The sequence below is a fragment of the Alexandromys fortis genome, unplaced genomic scaffold (assembly GCF_014885135.2).
Source record: "Alexandromys fortis isolate MF-2015 unplaced genomic scaffold, M_Fortis_MF-2015_v1.1 scaffold_1, whole genome shotgun sequence".
NCBI lineage: Eukaryota > Metazoa > Chordata > Mammalia > Rodentia > Cricetidae > Alexandromys > Alexandromys fortis.
The window spans coordinates 15,818,256-15,840,855 of NW_026067927.1; the positions used below are offsets into that span (position 1 = coordinate 15,818,256).

Here is a 22,600-nt window from a genome sequence, read left to right on the forward strand (position 1 = left end):
ATAGTGGACAATGAGGACTACTGAGAACTCAAGAACAATGGCAATGGGTTTTTGATCCTACTGCACGTATTGGCTTTGTGGGAGCCTAGGCAGTTTGGATGCTCACCTTACTAGACCTGGATGGAGGTGGGTGGTCCTTGGACTTCCCACAGGGCAGGGAACCCTGATTGCTCTTTGGGCTGACGAGGGAGGGGGACTTGATTGGGGGAGGGGGAGGGAAATGGGAGGTGGCTGTGGGGAAGAGACAGAAATCTTTAATAAATAAATAAATTAAAAAGGGGGGGGTCATATGTCAAAAAACAATGTTTAGGAGGCCCTGATCTAGGACTGAATTTAGGAGAGAAAGCAGTTTCAAGGAAAGAAGAAAGATTCCACAAATCAGTAGGATCACTTGGACCCTGATGGATTACAAGATTCAGAAAAGACAAGGCTTCGGTTGATTAGAGATGACCAGCATCTGCTGGGCTGCACTTAAGAGAGACAGACACATAACGCAAAGGAAGGGACACAGAGGACAGCCTGTTCAGTGTCATGTCAATAAAACAGATGAACACAAAGTTCAAAGTGGGTTAGAGCGGAGAAGTCAGAGCAGCAGGGCAGACAAGGAAGGCCCAACACATCCATAATTGATGTTCCTAAAGGGAAAGAACTCAGAAGAACATGAAAAACGGCTCAGATAAACCTCCTGCAGATAAAACAAGAACACAGTTACATAGGAAAAACTCAGCCATGTCTAAGAAAATACTGAGCATGAATGAAGAGTTCACAGTCTGAGCGTGCGGACCGGATTGTTAGCATGTCTGCAGGGGGAGGGTCAAGCCGACGCTCCAACTTCTGTGAGCATCATTTAATGCCAGACAAGCATGAAGGAAAATATCTGTGGGGTTAAAAGTATTCGCTCCCAAAGCCAAGAACATGTAGCTGACACTAGAACACAGCAATGTGAACCATTGCTATTTTAAGGCTAAAAGTTTCTTGGAAATGGGCCAAAGCCAGCTAGCAAATGCCTGCATTCCCCCTCTCCCTCTTCACTCGTGGGCAGTTCAGGGAGGAAGGACAGCGTGGGACACCAAGGAGAGGGCTTAATTGGGCTTGGCTGATAACATTTTTAGAATTCCTCTCACCCTGTAAACAGTTGTATCAAATACTGGTCAGAAGTAACTAAATAGGGAGGAGAATGAGTCAAAAGTGACTTTAAGTGAGGTTTGCCTGTATTAACTGTAGTGACGTCACCAGGCCACAGAGATCAACACACACGAAAGAAGTGGCCAAGCCGCCCCCTAGGGGATTGGCTAGCCTAGAAACACTGCTTTCTATTTAGCATCTATTACTGTGAGCATTTATGTGGCCTATGCTCACCTTGGTGTGCTTTTTAAAAGATTGTGTTTTGATTTTTAATTACGTGTTGTGGTGTTATACACATGGGTGCAATGCCTCTAGAGGCCAGAAGAGGGCATTAGATCTCCTGGAGCGGACAGTAAGAGGCAGTAAGAACTGTCTGATGGGGGACCTGAACCTGGGTCCTCTGTAATCACAGAGCCATCCCTCCAGGTTTTGATGTACCTTTTGATGTGTTGTTTCTCCCATGTCTAAGAGTTCAGTGATCTGTGGCCGACATATAATTCGTGTGCTTGCCAACTTCTGCTCCGTGGTGAGGGACATCTCCTTCAGGAACTCTGAGGGTGTCAGCTAGAATTCAACAAGAGCCAGTTGCAGCATGGTTAGTCTGGGGAAGGGTTCTCCTAAGCACCGGGAATGAATAATTTGTATGTGCAGCTTTCAGTATAATTGTGGAATGCCACTAAGTTCCCTGATAAAATATTGAGGATAGCTAAATTATACAAGAGAAGAGAAATCCCATGCACTTCTGAGGTCTGCGTGCAGCAACTGAAAGTGACATGCACCAGCCCCCCTTACAGCTGCGAGGGAGGCACACAATGGAGCCCTAGAGAAAATAAGCCCAGGGACTGCACAGCATCTGTCCAAAGAACAGAGCACCTGTGCTCACTCACACACCAAAACCACTTCCAGACATCAGAGCTGAACCTACAGATCAGGTAAGCAGAGCGCTGGGGTGTTTAACTAGAGCACACACACCGTGCTAAAAGGACATGTAAATTGTAAAGGATCTTAGAGGTGTGATCCAGCCACTTAGAAAGGAAGGATGTATTCACACGAAGCTGTAAGCTTGCATCAGAGCTGGATCTTGCAGCCGATCAGATTCACACTCAAAAATCAGAACACAAAGCGCTTCAGTTCTTACCAATTTTATGAGAAGATACACGTAACTTGTTACTTACATAACACTAGCCCAGCAGAGGATTAGCTGCCCAAACCTGTCACTGTAGTGCACTTGCGGCTGTTGTTCTGGAAAGTTCTTATTGGTCCAGGCCTACTTTACATGCAAGGGGGGGACATGATCATTGGCAGAGTCTATGCCAAGACTGTTTATAAGAGCTTGGAATATGTAATTCAGCTGATTTAGGTTAGCGTCTAGAACTCTTCAATAATGCTTATCTCTGCAATTGAGCCCGTTTAAATGAAGACTTGTCTCTAACATTGCTTTCAACTTGGCTTTAAGTCCTTTTTGGCAGGAGCACAGATCAGAGTAACAGAGTGTTACGAGGTATCAGCAATAGTGTGGTTTAAATTAAAACAACAAAATCTTAACAACAACAAGCCAGAGCCTTGTATAGACAAGACCAGTAGCCACCACAAGAGGCAGTGACTGACTTCATTTTTCTAATTAAAATGTAACTCGAGGTTGGGTTTAAAACATAGGGAGTATCATGGCCAGCACCACACTTTTTTTATTACTGTTTTCTACAGCTTGTGATTCATAATCCAGTTCCTAGCCCATCACTTTTTCACTCATTAGAAATATACCTATTTTTATTTGAAAAGAAAACTGCCCTTTCCCCAGATATCAGCCATTTTTATAATGCTTTGTTCCCTGCAAATTATAAAAACAACTCTTGCCAGTTCTCAGATAACAGATTGTTGGGCTGAGCTGTGTGAGAATCTGATATTTGTCTCAACTGAACCACACGAGTGGCAGTTCACGTGGCTCTACCCACCATTCGGAAAAGTGTGGTAAGCTTATTCACATTGTTCCACGATTTGGGTGTGTCCCCCACAGTCACGTGTCAGAGTCCTAGAGAAGGAATTAATGGTTCTCTGGGAATTTAGCTCCTTTCCCTCCACACATGGGTGCTTGCAGCATGGGGCCATTACCGGACAGAGCTACCCAGAGCTGGACTTCTTGGGCTCCGCAACTGCAAGCCCAAACTTTTTTTCTTTATAAGTCGTCCAGTTTCTGACATTCTGCTATAGGAACAGAAAATGGACTAAGACAGAAATTCTTATTCCAACTGATGACCCAATCCAACCCTGTATCTTGAAGGATATATACAATCTAAGAAGTCCTCCAGCTTCGGAAGGCATTTATGCTCCCCAGCATTCTAGTGGCTGGCATGGTATTAACCAGTGATTCTCTGATATTCTGAAAGAACAAAACGGCACTGACCCAAGTATACTGCCCTATATGTCTTACACTTAGATCCTGTGATACATTACCATCCGGTTCACTTCTTCCTCTGTGACCACCTTTGGGCTCATGGGTGGCAAGACTTTGCTCTGCAATCCTGTGATCACTTTGGCCAGCCCCCTCTGCACAGCCCCCATGGATTCCTCAAGACTTTTACTTGTCATTTTCAGATATCTTCTTTGTTCACCTAAGGATAAGAAGGGGTGGATATACAGCAGATATCAGTTACTTCCTGGTGTGGGATTCCCCTCTGTATGCTATGAATGTGTTTTATTACCATTGGTTAATAAAGAAGCTGCTCTGTCCTATGACAGGGCAGAATAAAGCCAGGTGGGAAATCTGAACAGAGATATAGAGAGAGAATAGGTGGAGTCAAGGAGATGCTGTGTAGCTGCTGAAGGAGAAAGACACTGGAAACCTTACCAGCAGGCCACAGCCCCATGGTGATATACAGATTCATAGAAATGGGTTAATTTAAGATGTAAGCGCTAGATAGGAATATGTCTAAGCTATTGGCCAAAGAGTGTTGTAATTAATATAGTTTCTGTGTGATTATTTGGGTCTGGAAGGCTGGAAAATGAATGCACAGTCTCCACTTATAAATGGCATCTAACATGGGGTGGTATCTTAAAGGTTGAAGGAGTTACTATGACAACTTCCTGAATATAGGTCATACAATTTAACATGTATGGTGCTTGGCCTGGATGTATATCTGTGCATTATATACATGCAGATACCCACATAAGCCAAAAATAAAAAGGGCATTGAATCCCCTCGAACTGGAGTTACAGATGGTTATAAGCCACCATGTAGGTACTGGGAATTGAACTCGAGTCCAATAGAAGAGCAATCAGTGATCTAACCCACTGAGTCATCTCTCTAGTTCATTGTTCTACATTAATTAAGTTTTTTCACATATGAGAAGGCTAAGAAAATCATCTTCAAAGCCACAGCGAATGTTTGGAACAAAAACACATTAAACAAGGAATTGCATTCCACGTGACTAGATGCATTCCTATCTCAAGGTCAAGAATTCATTTTAGGCCAACTGTGGGTTTTTCTGCTCAGGAAGACATGCACGAACACACTAGCCATTCCCTCAATTTGCCATGTTTGACTTCCAAATACAACACACAGGCACTGCTCACTAAAGACCTGTTATCTCTACTACTTGATCCACTAAGTCCAAAGATTTGCCTCATGACAGTCAACCCTCCAAACAGATTAAACATGGGGCATCCCATCTTCACAGCTGGGCAGAGACAAAAAGAAAATACAAGCAGCAGGAAACAAGAGGTAGAAAACGAAGAAAAATGCTTTATGGAAAACATTTAAATTTTATATTCATAAATAAGTTTCTCGTAAATCTACATGCTAGGATGTCTCTCTGTGTGTCTTTATGGCTTTGAGATAGTCAGCGTAGCTCTTATGATCACTGTGTCACAAGGTAATACTCTGCCATACCAGATTTGGGGGCTCCTATCTTGTGCAAGTTGGTTCTATGGTCACCCAGTTCTTTGATGCAGTTCACCTGCTCCTTCGGGTCCAGATGAACCCACCTGGTCGGGCTCATTTTCTCCCGGAGCCAGCTTGTGCAGACCCAGTAGTCCCTAGACTTTTTAGACTGACTTACTAAGGCAACAGTGTGACATCACTTCACCCCAATTTTTCCTAGTTTGAATACACTTTCACACTGCCTACATGTCATGCTCTTTTAGAAACAAACCATAAACACAATGGCTCTGCTCTAAACAAATCATAGTAAAAATATATAAAGAGCCCAAAATGACATCAGTCACATTTGTCTTATGCCCTGGCAGTGTGGGGCTGACAGGCAGCAGCCGTTTATGATGACAGGTGATAGATGCAAGGTAATTGGTCAACTCGTTAGCATCTTTCCCGCTCTCAGCCCCTCTTGGAGGAAATCACAGATGGGGTCAAGCATTCTCATTGCTGTCCAGGACTGCAGCTGTGCTGCCTGGGTTCATATTTTCACCAATAAAAAACTGACAGTTGTTGAACTTCTGCAGCCCCTGTCAAAAGAGGTTTACTTCTTTCTGGTCTCTGTCCTTCAAGTTTGCCTTTGAGTGATATCATGCAATCATTATATATTTCTTCCATGGCATTGGTTTCTGTTAAGGGATGGTTTGTGAGAATATCAACAAACACGACCCAGTTCTGTGCTTTTTGTACGACCGGGCTTGGGCCTTTGGTGGAAGCCTTTCTACTATGCTTCCTTCTGTCCCCAAATATCTCTATCTGTAGGTGCACTCAGCCAGAAGTCTCCTGGACCTTGTAAATGTCAGAGAGCAGCTCTTCAGGGCAGGTGAGGTTCTGCTAGAACATCAGTATGGCAGGTGGATGCAGATGGCTGCTTGGGAGCCCAGAGCTCAGAGCAAGCGCTGTACAGTTCAGAGTGGTCAACAACCATAGAAGCCTCTCACGGTTTTTAAGAAGCAAGCCAGGGATTAAGTTAAGTTCTTAAGTTATTGAGGTTACAGAAATACATTTGATCATGGAAAAACCCAGGGAAGACAGCAGGCAAGATCTCTTCTGTATTTGTCAGGGTTCTCTAAAATAACAGAACCAATGGAATGAACACTCCCCCCACCCCCCCCCCCACACACACACGAAGGAGATTGATTAGGCTGGCTTACAGGATGTAGTCTGGGTAAACCAGCAATGGCTCTCACAACAGGAAGGCCAAGAATCCGATAGCTGTTCAGTTCACAAGGCTGGATGTCTCAGCAGTCTTGACTAGGTGCTGGGGTCCTAGAAAGCTGCTATCTTCAGTCTATGTTAAAAGTAGGTTCTAATACCCAAGAAGCAATGCCACAATGGTACAGACGGACTTGCCAATGAGAGTGAAGGCAAGCAGTCAAAAGGCAAAGCTTCATTCTTCCATGTCCTTTGATGAGGACTGCCACCAGAAGGTGTGACCTAGGTGTAGGGTGGGTTTTCCTGCTTCAGATAATCTGGTGAGGAAAATCCCTGACAGGTATGCACAGCAGAGTGCGGGTTGATGACTGAGATAAGCCATCACCCCTTCCTGAGGAATCTACTAGAAAACAAGCTTCATCCAGTCAAGGAACTGAAGAATTTCAGCCAAAAGACTGACAATGGATATTTCTTGTGTTCGGCTGTTCAGCTAAAAGTGAAATGAAGTTGGGGACACAAGGCGAAGTATCCAAACGTTTTCTGAGACAGTGAAAAGAATGGAATGTAAGGCTGGAAGGGGAAAAGAGAAAGCAAGGAGGAGAATAAGAGCGAGTACGGTACATATCATAGGCAGGCATCAAACTGACCAGTCAGGATAAAGGAAGAGAAAGTGGATTATTACAGAAAGCCTATAAGACATAAGTCTGTACCATCTGTCCCCTGGCATTTGTATATTTGAATCATCTCTTCCTTTGAATACACACTATGCTTAGGCCCTTCTGGAGAACACAGTATGGTCTGAGTGGTGGGGTCCTATTCTACAGGTCTGTCTTGGTACTTCTGCCTCTTTCTCTCTCAGATCACTGTCTGCCATATCGTTGGGTAGTCCAGAAACCTACATAGAGAACCGTACCGTGAACTGTGAACTAGGCCTGCAGCAATGGTGTGGATGTGCTTAAAAATGGGTCTTCTGAGGCCTGCTGGCAGCAGTTGAATGAGCTGTAGGTAGCGTCTAGACAGAGTTGAGTCAGGCAATGGCGTGCCTGGAGCTGCACTAGAGGGGCCCAGATAGGAGGCATTCAGGTGTGTCCCATCCAAATTCTTAAGACGGGAACTGTGAGGAAAATCAATACCCACTGTTTTAAACCACTACTTGTTATGCAGTAGTAGCTAAATAATGGAGACTTATAAAAGAGCTAATATAGAAAAAACTACTGGTGTATAAAGGCTTGAGGTCTGCTGAGCTCTCTCAGGAAGCTCCTTCATGAAGGTAATAAACATTTCATACTTTTTATTATTGGTCCATGAGTGTCTTTCACCAGCCTGGGCATCTTCAAATTTTATTCAGTGAGGGGAATTCTGTCTTTGAGAGGTAATATTACAAGAAGCAATAAAAAAAAAAAAAAAACAAGGATACCATGCTGAAACCTAACACTGTACATATTCACTGCTTATATGAAGCAGGGATTACAGATCTCACTTGATGCACCCCACAACACCCCTGAGAGCCCATAAACAAAAGACCAGACCTAGTTCTAGCTAAGCTTCTAGACCCTCCTGCCAGGCAGTTGGAGAGAGGGGGAATGGATGAACAAGAACCTCCTATAAGAACATGGCTAGGCCAAATTCAGGATGTGGGGAAAGCTTAGCAGAGCAGTAAATTGCTTGAGGAGAGAAGAGAGACTGAATGTGAAATAAAGTCTTTAACCAACCAGGTGCAAGGACAGACCTTGTTTAGCTTCTGAGACCCCCAAATGAATAATAAAGGTAAAAAAAATCATCGTTGTTCAGTGAATTAATTACTTTTAATTTTTAGCTAATTTAGATCACATCAAACCCTATCCGTTCTCAAAGCTTAGTGGCTCTGTTGCTGTGAGTACTTGCTAGATACATCAACTAACTTAAAATATGCTTTAAAAATTGTTAGGTAGGCTCACACTTCAGTGATCCTGAGTATTTGTAAGGAAGTTATTATATATTAGCCATTTTTAGGAAAAAATTGTAAGTAAAGAGAAATCATTGACCTTAAAATACTCCAGAAAAAAAGTGCTTGTATGTGAGGCGAGCGGGAGGGAGGGACAACAAAAGATGGGGGATGTTGTGCACTATTGAAGCTGGTTCATAATGTACTTCTAATATGTGCATGTTTTAAATTTTTCATAAATAAAGATATTAATAAGGATAGCATCCTAGTCACCATTCTGTTGCTGTGACACTGAGACCAAGGCAGCTCCTAGAAAAGAAAGCATTTAACTAGGGGCTGGCTTACAGTTTCAGAGGGTTAGTCCATTGTCATCATAGCAAGCACGGCTGTGTGCAGGCAGGTGCTGGAGCAGTAGCTGAGAGCTACATCATGATCCATAGGCAGAGACAGGGAGACAGACAGACAGACAGACTTACTGACTGTGGGTTTGGCATGGACTTTTGAAACCTCAAAATCCACCACCAGGGACACACTTCCTCCAACAAGGCCACTAATTTTTTCCTAGTCGTTTTAATCCTTTCAAAAAGTGCCACTTCCTGGTGACAAGGCATTCAAATATATGAGCGAGCCCACAGGCCATTTTTATTCAAACCACCACAGGAAGTGAGACGGCTCAGTCACTGACATGTGTATGTTCCACAAGCATGAATACACATAAGAAAAACAGGTGAGTGGCCCACACCTCTAACCCTGAGAAGATGGAGACAGGTGGGTCAGATAAAAAAGAAGTTATATAATTCTAATACACAGCGGCACGGTGCAGAGTAACCATTCCTAATCTAAGGGAGCATCAGGGCAATAGCAAGGAAAAGCTGGACCCACTACATGAAATCATTAAATGCGCTGCATTGCCTTTATTTGCTCATGAACCTACTGTAGCTCCTTGACTATAAGGCTCACACAACACTGGCATCTAGAAGGGGCTCAGTAGATAATTGTCCAGCTGGGTGGGTATTAAATTGTGCTCACACAAAGAATTTTTAAGGAGGCCCAGACACTTCTCAGAATAAACACTTCAAGCTTTGCTTTGTCTTCCTTAATGTAAATGTCAAGTTTCAACCTCTGCGTTTCGATCTAACAAAGTTTAGGCTGAGTAAGTGCTCACTGTCTGTGACTTGATAGCTTCTTTTCAAATATAATGAACGATGAAGAGCTAGGGAGATGTATTCCCAGATAAGCCTTAGGACAGGACTTGGGAGTTTGCACTAGAGCTCTGACTTCATGTATTTGTACCACTGGATTCCTGTGTGGGATGTTGGGGAATAGATGCTCTTAAGCACAAAATTCATTTTCTATAGGGAGTTATAGTTTCTTCAGTCCCAGGAACTCACGATAGAGCCAAGTCTACAAGAGTTCAAACTCAGAAAGGAGTGCTGCTTGGGAAAGCAGAATTTCCTGATGTGTGTTATTAAATCGGTGAATGTCTCCAGATGCTGCAGGACTGTGTGCTTGTCACATTAATAACTATCATGATCGCCACACTCACGCCTCCATCCATCATCTTCACGCTTGGCCTTTCATCCTAGATGCCTCAAAATGTATCACCGCCTGCCTTCGCTGCCTGCCTCCCCTTTATCGTCTTCCATTTCCAAACCCTGCATCTTCTCCCAGAAAAGAGAAACAGAAAATGGCCAATTTGGTCTGAAATTAACTCTCAGAAATGTTCAAATCCTTTCTAGCCAGTGAGAAATATATGGACTGTAAACAAACTTGAAACATCTTTGGAGCCAAACACTGTGTTTTGCACTTATGATAGACTTCCCTAGCCCACGCCTTTTTAGCACATTTTAACAAATAGGAGCTTTGATAGAAAAAAATGCTGCTTCCAGTTAGAAGTTATTTTTTCTTTTCAGGAAAAAAAAAGAGATAAACCAAATCCCCAGTGAAATCTCATTTCTACTAGCCCAAAGGTTCTAGAATGATTACATCTGAAAGTTAGGCACCCTGGGCCTCGGTAATGACAATGACAACAGCGTCTGCTCTGCTCGTTACCCACTGCCACATAACAGACAAAACAACACTGCTTCCATGACCCTGAACCAGGGTATAATTGATATCCCAAGTTTCAGCGACCTGAAAGACTGTAGGACGCTTGGCTGGGTGACTTGGGCATGGACACTCTAGTGATGTAGTCAAAGATGGCACAAAGGCCACAAAATCTGAAGACTTCACTAGGGTTAGAACATTGCAGATGACTCATTCATAGAGCTGGAAAGCTGGGCCTAGCTATCAGTGCAGTTGATCCTCTAACAGACCTCTCAGCAGGACTGCTTGAATGTCCCCCAAAGACTAGGGACAGGCAGAAGCAAGCCAGGAGATCATGTAGAAGCATAAACACAATGGCATTTTCAATCCAAAAGTCCCATGGATTGTTACACATCTGGCCATGCAGATCATCTCATTTCAGTGTGGGAAAAAAACACAACAGGCCACAGCTATCAGGATCCGTGGTAACTGGGAGCCATCTTGGAAACTCCCTTCAGGGGCTTATCAAAAAGTTTAAATGGGATAGTAGTTGCAAAGTATTTGTTGCCCAGCTCCTGACACATAGTGGTTCGTGGCATTGCTGTTGTTATGCAGTTTAGTTAAAGCCAAAGCACCAAGAAGAACGTCTAAAGAGAAGAAAATTCTATTCAATTACTCTTGCTTGCTGAAGGTAAATGTGAGAGCTGACGGTCACCCACACATCTTCAACCTCTGATTCTACAGTTGTGTGGTGGCAGAGGGAGCCATCCCCCTGTGGGATGTGAGGTTGAATACCACATTAGCAGGAAAGAAGCAAAAGGAGAATATCAACACAACAGGACTTTTTGTTGTGAGTTGGGGTTTCTTTGGGCACTCACTGAGCAAAAAGATTAATTTTCATTTTATAATCCTGCTTCTTCTTCTGCTATCCTACCGTCTCTCAAGCTGTTATACTTCTTGATTTTCCATTTGTCTGGTATCTTTAAAATTAAATTATTTCTAATGCTACCAGTTTCGCATTGGCCTCTGCTCCCTTCCCCTTGAATATTTGTCGAAAACAAAGTTTCTCTGCAGGATGTGACTTTCTCTATCTCAGGTAGATCAAAGAGAGAATTTTCAGAAGGAACCCTCTTATTTGACCCATGTTAGAGAAAAGTAAGATTCAGATATACAAAGGAAAGCAATTTTTCCGAGGTCAAACTACAGAGTTGAACTTCCTTTTCAGAGGAGAACATCAAGTGTTAAAAACTTGCTTAAACTTTAGAAGCTTCTAGACCTGACACACTGAGAAAGTCAAACAGCAAACTAAAAGTCACATAAGAAGAAGGTAACAGGATAGAAAGGAAGCTGTCAGATGTTCTTGTAACCTGTGAGCTCCAATTCACATTATTTTTTTAAAAATGGTATTTTATTATGTCAGTTGTACAAAACAGTCTGTATCATTATGGTGTTTTCATTTATGCATATAATCTTACGGCTTGCAATGACTATAAGAATTATAGTTCTAGGGCTGGCCAGATGGCTCAATAGGTAAAGTACCTGCAGAACATGCATGAGACTCTGTGTTTGGACCCCAGCATTCATGGAAAAGTCAGGCAGGTGGTGAGTGCCTTCAACCTTAGCATGAGGAAGGGAAAGAGCCAGGTGTATCCCCAGAGCTTGGGGCCAGAAGTTTAGCCAACCAATGAGTCCTGGGTTCAGTGAGAGACTCTGCCTCACATACTAGAGCAATAAAGAAAGATACTTGATGTTAACCTCTGGCTTCCACATGTGCATGTGAGTATGCATATATTTGTAGACACACACAAACATTCACACACACACACACACACACACACACACATCATTACCCTAGCAATTAGAGAAACACAAGTTAAAACAACTTTGTGATTTCATCCTACCCTAATCAGAATGGCAAAGATGAACAAAAGAACAATAACAAATCTAGAGAGAATGTAGGGAAATGGAATCCTCTTTCATTGTTGCTGGGACTGTAAAACAGAGTGGAGAACCTTCCAAAAGCTAAAACTAAAATCTACCATACGACCCAGCTATAGCGCTCCTCAGCATCTGCCCAAAGGACTCCTAGTCCACGGCTACTTGTTCAGCCATGTTCATTCCTGCTCTATTCTCAATAGGCGGGAAATGAAAACAACGAGAATGTTCTTCAGCTGAGGAATTGATGAAAGCTTAGTGCACCCTATAGAATGCCATTTAGCGCTGAAGAAAAATGAAATCATGACATTTTCAGGCAAATGGATGAACCTAGAAAAGATCATATTGAGTGAGGTAACCCAGACCCAGGAGGATAAACTGCATGTCTCTCTCATCTGTGGTTCACAGCTCAAATCTGCATGTGTGCATATTAAATCACACTATTATCTATCTACCAAGCTTAGATATAATAAGTCTATTATATATAAATATACAAAATTTATTTAAACTACATATAGATATATATTTATGTATATAAATATAAAAATATATCTGGGCTGATAATATTTCCTTCAAGAGCCACTGACTATCTAACAAAGGTCCTAATACAAGATAAGAGAACCCTCCTTTGGAGTTGTTTATGATTGTCCCAGAACAGCCAATTTCTGTTGCCCCTGGATGCTTCTCAGAGATGGATATTAAGTGCCCATTGTGGAAAACACGTTATTAAATTCAGATACAAGACCCAGAGGATCCAAAATGGTTCTGACTTGAAAGCCTCCTCCCTGAGGACTAATTTTCATAGTATCATACAAAGCCACTCAAACTTCCAAAGAAGGGAAGCAGCTAAGAGTCCTACCCAGCTATGATGCTTATGATCTGAACCAATGAGCCAGCATGGCATGAAATCCCTAAGGGTGTGATAGTGGCACACATACCTTGGGGGTAACCAACAACTCCCTGATGGGACTTGAGGCCTGCTCAACAAGAGGAAAAGCATGCCTGCTGGTGGAAACTAGCCAACTACCCAAGGCTACTGAAGTCAAGGATCTTAGAGCAGAACCTACAACAGCCACTTTATTAAGCCAGCATAATTCCTATGTATATTCTAAATATTTATCCTTATAACCACAAGTAAGTATAGCTCTCATCCCTCATCAAAGAAATATCTCTTTGAAACAGATGAAGAACATTACAGAAAAACACAAGTGACCAAAATACAGAGAACAACAAGTGACCTTGTGGTGTCCAGCCCCAACTGATACATCTACAACACAGTGCCTGCATCTAAGGTTCACACAGCGTGGTGAAGAGGGGGCTTACAGTAGTAAGAGCTGGAGGAACAAAAAGTTTGCTGTGAGACTTCATCTCCTAGAACTGTCAGAAAGTCTCACCAACGTGAGTCTCAGCTCAGCCTAAACATGAGCTGAACAAGGACAACACCAATAAACATGCTGATATGTGTGTGGGGAGGGGAGGGACTCACAAGAGCTCAACCCCAGACAAACAGCTGCAGGCAACTAAGAAATGCTGAGCCTGGAAGAGAATAGTCTTCCCTAGAGAAGAGCTCCCAAATTTGCTATCCAATACCAAGTGGTCAGCCCAGTAGTCAGCCCTGAGATCATATCCATACAAGTAACATTATACAAACTGATGAGGCTATATTTATATATTTAGGAATATATATTAAATATAAATTAAATATATATAAGTATATATATTTAAAGAAACAGAAGTCATGAATCTGAGTGAGAGTAAGTGAATGTATTGGAAGAAGAAAGAGATGAAATGATATAATTATATTTTAGTTTCAAAAACTAAAAATATACAAAATTAAAAAGTTATAGCTGCAAAATAATTACTTCCTCACAGGGGTTCACTTTTCCTGCAGTTTAATAAATAGTAGATGTGAAAATTGATCTGTGTGACTATTTGAGTGGACCATAAGATACCCAGACCCACGGCTGAGTTGTTATTTTTGAGTGTGTCTCGGGAAATTAGCATTGGACTTGGCAGACTATTGGGGCAGCAACTGATGCACTGAGGGCTCACACTGAATTAAAGGTTGGAGAGGAAGAATCCACCCGACTCCTCTCAGGCTGACCATCTGGCCTGGCGCATCAATCCTCTCCTGCCATTGGTATTCTTGGTTTCCAGGCTTTCAAATGTCAGCTGGAATTGATCCCATTGGATACCCAGTATTCTGCTTTCAAAGTACATCTTCTCTGGATCTTTAGTTTTCAGGGGGCAAATTTTGGGACTTCTATAGTCCCATGAATCAATATCTTATAGTAAATTTCTCTTTAGATATAGAATATAGATATAAATATGAATTAGTTATATTTCTATAGATCACATTGACTATTAGAATATTCATTATGCACAAAAGTACTGTAGTAACTGATTATAAAAAATTATGGACCTATGTGTGGTGGCTTATTACTACAATCTTAGCCTTTGGAGGCTGGGGCAGGAGTAGTGCCATGAGTTCAAGGCCAGCCTAGGTTATGTAGTGAATTACAGATAAGTTGTAGAAAAAATGAAGGGAAAGAAGGAGAGAGAGAGGGGGGGGGAGGGAAGGTAAGAAGTAGAGAGAGAGGGAGACAGACAGACAGACAGACTCACCGACTAGCATGTGGCTACAGGCACCCAGAAATCTAGCTAGATTTTGAGCGTGGCTGTGCATCTGCCCACATTAAATCTTAGATCACATTTCTAAATGAAAATTGTCACATTTTGATTGGGCAGGTGATACGTTCAGATTTTTATTTCAGTAAAATGAATAAAGATAAAGCAGTGTCTTTTTAAATATTTTAACTTGAAGTGTTCATACAGGAAGATGCCTCTCACACTAGGAAGAGTTGGAGGAAGGGAGTGGAGGATGAATGTAATCATATGTAGGGTCTACTCTATGGCCCAGCTATATACTCCTGGGCACGTAGTCCCATGACTGTGTCTTACTACAGAGATGACTGCACATACATGTTCTATTCACAATAGCTGTGAACAAAACAAACCTAGATGTCCATCAACTGGTAGATAATAAAAATGTGGTATATACACACAGTGGACTATTACTTGGATGCTAATAAAAATTAAATTATGAATTTGTAAATAAATGGATAAAACTGAAAAAATTATACTGAGTGAAGTCACCCAGACTCAAAGACAATTGTTGTATGAGGACCTTATTTCATCAATCTTTCTCGTATTCAATATGGACCACATGTGGGAAGCCAGGAAGCCAGATATTGACCACTAGGAAAGAGATGCATTTAGTGAAGGGGATGCAGGTGAATTGAAAGCAGAAAGGGGTAATTCTGGGTGCAGAAATGCTCAAGCACACAGTGATGTGGTGTACATGCAGGGATGAGAGCCCTTAAACAAAGTGTGCATGAAGAAGCTGTTTGGGAACCTATGATCTCACAATCCAAGCAGAAAAACTTATAAGAAAGGGGGACAGTAGAATATATGTGATAAGAAAGATTGGGAGGGGGGAAAGAATACTGTGAGCTAAAGGTTTAAGTGGGGATAGTGGGAGAAAGGAGAAATAGAAGAAAAGTTAGCTAAAAGGATGTGTATGGCCTTATGAAATGGTACTATAAACATAAATGTATTATATGTATGTGTGTATATGTGTGTTTTAAAGGCTTTGAACAGATGTTCTCCCCATTAGTGAACAATGTTTCTCTTAGAAGATATGAATTATGAAAATATCAGTGCCTGGTATGAGTTATTTTCCCCAAAACATCCCAAATCCAAAAGGTCATTGTCATTGCTCTTGGATGCTCATCATAACTCAATGGTAAAACCCTACTGCTGAAGACACCACACACTGGTTGCAGGACATAGAAAACTTGATCTTGAACTGACCAAGAACCTCTTTGTCTACTGCATAGTTTTCATAGTGATCAGAAGCCCTATGCAGTGTCCTGGAAGAAAAAAAACGCATCAATAGTCTCACCCAGCACTGGAGCCCGAATGCCACAATACCAGCCTCACAGGCAAGATGTGTCACTGACACAAAACTGGGAAGGCCAATGATGGGGCAACCAACCACTCTCTTGATTGGACCTGAGCCCTGCTCTACATGAGGGAATTCATGCCTGTCCTATAAACACAGCTCAAACCCAAGGCCACAGAGTCGTAGAGAAGAACATATTTATGCTGGTCTTCAAAATGGTCATATTGTCATACTATATTTATAGTCTACATATTCATGTTTATATCCAGAGAATATAAACTTATTGCAATGTTATTGGTTAACACAGAGGTACATTTCAGTTCAAAGGACCCAAAATCAGCAGCTATGAATGTCAAGCCATCGATGGGCCATCTATACCAACCCCACCCTCACTCCAAGGCTCCAAGGACCTTTGCTGGAGAGGAAGTGGAAATAATGTAGGAGCTGAAGGATGAGTAGGGTCCTATGAAATGCTATCTGGACACGACCACTGCACACATACACTCCCAGAGGCTGTGGGTCCCTGCAAACGATAAAGCCAGTTAACAATTCCAGCATGGATGGAGAGGGCTGCCAAGGCCCTGCCCCTAACTAAGGAGCTACAGGCAGCTGATAGTTGCTAGGCAAGGAAGAGTCACTTAAGGGGAGTGTGGCCACTGGTGGGTTTTCCATGCCTCAGTGGAGGACCCCATGCACATATGGGAATCACTAGTTAGACTCAATAGGTAGTGATATGGGATTCCTTCTGTATATGTGTTGCTTTTATCGGTTAATGAATAAAGCTGCTTTGGCCTATAGCAGGGCAGAATATAGCCAGACTGAAAGCTATAGATAGACAGTAGGCAGAGTCAAAGAGATGCCATGTACCCACCAAAGGAGACAGACACCCCCGGAACCTTACCAGTAAATCATGAACCTCATAGTAAAAGATAAAATAATAGGAATGGGTTAATTGAAGATTAAGAGCTAGCTAGAAATACACTAGAGTCATTGGCCAAACAGTACTGCGTTAATATAGTTTCTGTGTAATTAATTTGGGTCTGGGTGGTCAGGAATCAAACAAGCAGCTTCCATCTACAGGATATAAATTAATCAATCAATCAGAAGGATTTGGAGTTTGGAGGAAGATGTAATGAGGCTTGGGGGAGAAGTGAAAGATAAATATGAATGACAGACATTGTATACATGTATGATATGTTCAAAGAATAAAAATTAAAATATGAAACTTTTAAAGAATAGAAATATCATTAAAAAAGAAAAGTCCTCACAATTGCACAACTTAATGCATTCTTACAGTACAGGGGTTAGACCTGTGGACTAAACACCCAGGACAAGAAACAAAACACAGCAAACCGGCCTCACAGTGCTGAGCTCTTTCTACCCACTGCAGGAAACCTTGCTGTCATAGAATCCAGTCTTTCACAATTTAAACAAACATCCCTGAGCATAACAACAGCTGCACTGGCTGGTCTTGTGTGTCAACTTGACACAGGCTGCAGTTATCAGAAGAAGGAGCCTCAGCTGAGGAAATGCCTCCTTGAGATCTCAGCTGAGATTCTTATTTTGGGATCAGTGGGGAAGACCCAGTCCACAGTGGGTGGTACCATTCTAGGCTGTTGGTCCTGGGTTTAGGTGGGCTCAGCAAGCCACGGGAAGCAAGCCAGTAAGCAGCACTCCTCTGTGGCCTCTGCATCAGCTCCTGTTTCCAGGATCCGGCCCTGTTTGAGTTCCTGTCCCTACTTCCTTCAGTGATGAGCAGCAATGCTGAAGGGTAAGCCCAACAAACCCTTTCCTTCCAAACCTGCATTTTGGTCATGGTGTTTCATTACAGCAATAGAAACCCTAACTAAGACAGTAGTTAACCATGATGAATAATATTTGGAAGGATGAAATTACCCAGTGTGCACCCATACATGTCTATGTTATGTTATCTAATGTGTGTGTGTGTGTGTGTATAGCTATTCACTGTAAGAGACATATAATTGTCCCCTGCAATTTATTTATCCATTCTACCACTGATTATCATCTGGGTGTTCTCCAACACAATGAATTATAACGCCATACATAGTTTTGTAAATGTCTCTCCACAAAGAGGATGACAAGCAGATTGTAATCCGAGAAAGAAACTGTCAGCTCAGAGGATGCACTTAAGGCAGCTGCCTGCACACGGGCACAGGCACACACTTACCACTCATCTACTCTTTACGTGTTCTGCGACTGTTGGGCAATTTACATCATTTCTACTGAAAATAAAATCTGCCGTGAAGAAGACATATTGAAACTATCATTCACTGACAACTCAGAATTTTAGGATCCAAACATCAATGCTAGCTTCTTCATATCTTGCTAGCAACAACAGACACAGAGACTACCACCCACTGGGTCAGCAATAACCATTTCTTAATTCTTTACATTTATTTCTTGTGTATATACCTATGTTTGCATATGTGTGTATGACGTAGGGAGTTCACAGAACAACTTGTAGGAGTTCTCTTCTTCTACTATGTGGGCTTTGGGGATCAATTTGAGTTGTCAGGCTTGGCAACAAGCGTCTTTACCTTCTGAGTCATCCTGCTGGCCCTAGCCTAGGATTTCTTTTTTTTAAAGATTTATTTATTTTATGTGCATTGGTGTTTGCCTGCATGTGTTTCTGTGTGAGGGTGATGGATTCCCTGGAACTGGAGTTATAGACAGTGGTGAGCCACCATGTGGGTGCTGGAAGTCAAACCCAGGTCCTCTGGAAGAGCAGCCAGTGCTCTTAACCGCTGAGCCATCTCTCCAGCCCTAAGCCTAGTGTTTCTTAGTGGCTTTGAGAAACAACTCTAAGCAAACAGTTATTAATTTTCTTTTCCCAACACTTGCATTGGTCCCGTTTCGCATCTAGTTGCTATAATGATTACAATCTGTAGCATTTTCTAACATGAGAAAATAGCTTTCCAAATGCTGAAAATGAGTTAAAAATCATTTTCTCAACTCTATTTTGCTTGGATTCAAAATTGTACTCTCGAATACTGTTTAGCAACTTTTAAGGTTTTGTTGGGGGGTGTGTATGCACACACTGGTGTGCAAGTGTGTGTATACATGTGTGTGCATGGAGAGGCTAAGGGACATTGAGGGTCTTCCTCTGCGGCTCCTCACCTAATTTTTTGAGACAGGGTCTTTCTCTGGTCTAGAGGCTCACCGCTTTGACTAGGCTGGCTGGCCAGAAAGCTCCTGGCATCCATGGTCTCCTTCTCCCAACACTGTGGTTTCAGACTTTCATAGCTATGCCTGAGTTTTATATGGAATTCAAACTCAGGTTCTCTTGATTGCTCAGCAAGTATTCTCACCGCTGAGCCCTGGCCCCATCCCCAGATTTTAATAATTTTTTACAATAAAGATGTCTGAGGAATTCTTGTGGTTATCTAGTGTAGTATTTTCCCATCATCCTCTTCTCCAGTTAGAATCCATCCACTGTCCTCTGGAAGAGTAGGCATTCAGTTGCTGCAGCCAATCAGAACTTCCTGTTCTCTGCTCTGCACGATTGTGGAGACACCTATGTGACAGGTGACACTAACAATGCCAGTCACAATCCTCCTGGAACTGAGAGCTTCGTATTAGGAAGTTCTTTCTTTGGACTCGCTGAACTAAAGACAAATGCCACACTGCAGGCATGACATCTCCTCTATCACAAGAAGCAGAACAAGTTAAACCAACAAGGGATAATGTGAGCAGGATGGATGGATGAACACATGCACGGATGCACGGGAGGATGGATGGAGACATGCACGGGTGGATGGAAGGAGGAGGGAAAGTATAAACCTCAGAAGACACTAGGGCAACCCTAAACTATAAACACCCGGTGTTTGTTATTAGTTTGTTAGACTGTGAGTCATCGCCATGTTCTAACTAAATGGACTTGCTTTTACTAAGCCCTATGAGAGCAAGCTTCTGTCACTCGAAATCCAGCACCTTCTATGAGAATTGCTATTTATGGGTATCATACATTTACCTGAAATTTATTCATTGAGTTCATTAGGAGGGGTTTATAACTGCTATCCAATGGCATGAATTTCTATTTCCAAGCAAATTGAAAACGATTACCAATTAGGAGATAATAGGCTTATACATAATTGAAAATATAGGCAATTCTCGGATCGATTGACTCTGTGCTAAGGGTGCCAAGTGCACCTTACAATGCCTAGAAACCTGGAACTTAGGGGAAATCACTAGATACTTGCATTAGATAATCCATGTCTGTTAATCCTACACCAAGTATTCATACTTGTTAATACACCAAGTGTTCTGTTCTTACAAAGCCCACATTTGGACGTAACCAGCACACAGCAAAGTGTTTGCAGAAGGTCACAGGAGTCTGAAGATTCCTGGTCTTTGGATGGGTGAGTTCAAGTTCGCAGAACATGTAAGTCTAGAGAGAAATTGTTGATTTCCAGATTCTAGAGATCAGAAAGCTAATATTTTTCTATACATTCTCAAAGAACTCACAATTCAACTTGCAAATATTATTTAGAAGTGATCCTGTCATACCCCCCAAATGCCTGCCAATCAGACTCCTTCTGCAGAATGTATTTCGGAAGACTGTACACAGAGGAACGAGTTCGGATTCACTCTTTGACCCTGCCTATGGCTCCCACTGACATCAGCAAAGAGTGAGCCTGGTGTTTCATCAGTGTCTGCCAGCCACTGGGGCTGTCACTCACCATTCCCAGAAGCAAGTGAACAGCAAGCTCATTTGACCCTTCTCTATTGAGTACCCGCCACTCATCTCTGGAGGGAACATCTTCACTAGAAGCTACCGGGTAAATATGGCGCTTCTGCCTTTTATTAAAATGTCAAATGCAATTCTTTTAATTCATATTGGATGGCTGTAACAGCAGAGTTCAATAATGAAAACCAGTGACAGAGATTGGTTACATGCTATAACGCTGTACTCAAGTTGTCTGACAGGCAACAGGGTCATTTTTCTTCTCTTCATTATTAGGCTGGCAAACCCTGACTAGGAAATTCTTACTGTGTCTCTTTTGTGGGGATTGGCTAGATTGATTCCCATTGAAAAGCATGAAAAAATACTTGTATCCACCCTACATCCCCAGTAAGAACAACAATAAAATAACCTTGAATTAAAATGGAACTTTCACTCCCAATAATGGTATGTAACCCATTAGCTGACCCAACCAACCAGATGAACACAATCAAAAGCTCCCAATGAAAAGCCTTCATCACCCTAAGAGCCTTAAAGAGCTGTCAAGACAGTAACGCAATTACCATACCAGACCCCAAGGAAGCCAAGCACCAGAGGAGGAAGCAAAGTCCTGGAACATTATAGCATCTGTGCCCTCGGGGCACTTGCTAATCCAGAAACACACACACACACACACACACAAGGTAGGGGGGAATAAAAATAAATCTTAAAAAAAAAAGAATGCTTCTAAGGGGCCAGTTTAAACAAAAATAAAAAGACAAAACAGCCTGTCATTCTTGTAACTTTATAAGCAGTGAAATGTCTTTTAAGAGCAAGGGCAAATTAAAGGCAGTCGCAGCTTCTCAGTAAAGCACAGTCTAACCAAAGGAAGGTGATTTCAAATGAAAAACCCATGGTGGGAAAAGAAATAGAAGGGGAACATTGCTGACTTTAAATGAACGTGCATTCCAACATGCACGGAAGATTATTAGTTCCTTGAGGGCGTGCGTCTCTTATGTCTCATCCAGCCTAGGCAGGGGTGTGAAAGGCAGCAGACAGTGCAGAGGGCATGGCAGTATGCAGAGCTCCCATCCCTTCAGTTTCCAGGCTGGCCTTCCCCAGGTACCTCTTCCAGGCTCTCTACATGATCTCTGCGAGACCTCTGCCCTGCTGCCTACAGTGGTAGACATGTTACAACACACCGTTCAACTGCTTTTATTTCCTTCCTTAGCTCACCCTTCAGCCTGTTTCAAATCCCTTAAGACCATTAACCAAGAATAAAATATCAATAATCAGGTTCTAGACTCAGTCCCCATGGGGAAGTCCAAGAGAAGAGAAGAGGAAGAACTGATCTATCAGACAGGAACACATATTATAAAGCCACGGCTGGGTCAAGAAGTCAATAAGCTAAGTCTAACACACGTATGTCCTGACAGTCAGGAACTAACAGAGGGGAAGAAAATAGGGTTTCTGGGGCTGGATGAAGCACCATGACCAAGAGCAACTTGGAGAGGAAGGGGTTTACTTCGTCTTACAGGGTCACACATCCCAGTCCATCAGTGAGGAGAGGCAGGGCAGGAACCTGGAGGCAGAAACTGAAGCAGAGCCCATGGAGGAATGCTGCTTACTAGCTTGCTCCCAGAGCTTGCTCAGTTTGCTTTCTTTTTCGTTTGTTTGGTTGGTTGGTTTTTTGGTTTTTTGTTTTTTTTTTTTTTTTCAGTCTGCTTTCTTATGGAACCCAAGACGACCTGTCTATTAGTGGCACCACCCACAATTGTCTGCCATCCCCCTTCCTCTTCATCAATCACTAATTCAGAAAATTCCCCCATAGGCTCTTCCCTAGGCTAGTCTTATGGAGGCATTTTC

The 22,600-nt window shown here is 42.4% G+C and overlaps 1 protein-coding gene across 10 annotated transcripts in view; it reads right to left on the minus strand.

Annotated features, from left to right (window-relative positions):
• Hydin (HYDIN axonemal central pair apparatus protein) overlaps positions 1-22,600 on the minus strand; it is a 326,725-nt gene that overhangs the window by 287,044 nt on the left and 17,081 nt on the right. For all 10 annotated transcript variants that reach the window (XR_007592102.1, XR_007592103.1, XR_007592104.1 and 7 more), the window contains exons 2-3: positions 3,577-3,734; positions 1,564-1,689 (exon numbers count right to left, since the gene is read on the minus strand). Coding sequence is in view for 4 of the 10 variants with exons in the window: in XM_050144333.1 (XP_050000290.1) it covers positions 1,564-1,689; positions 3,577-3,711 (261 nt within the window). In the remaining 6 variants the exon portion in view is untranslated. The remainder of the gene's footprint in view (positions 1-1,563; positions 1,690-3,576; positions 3,735-22,600) is intronic.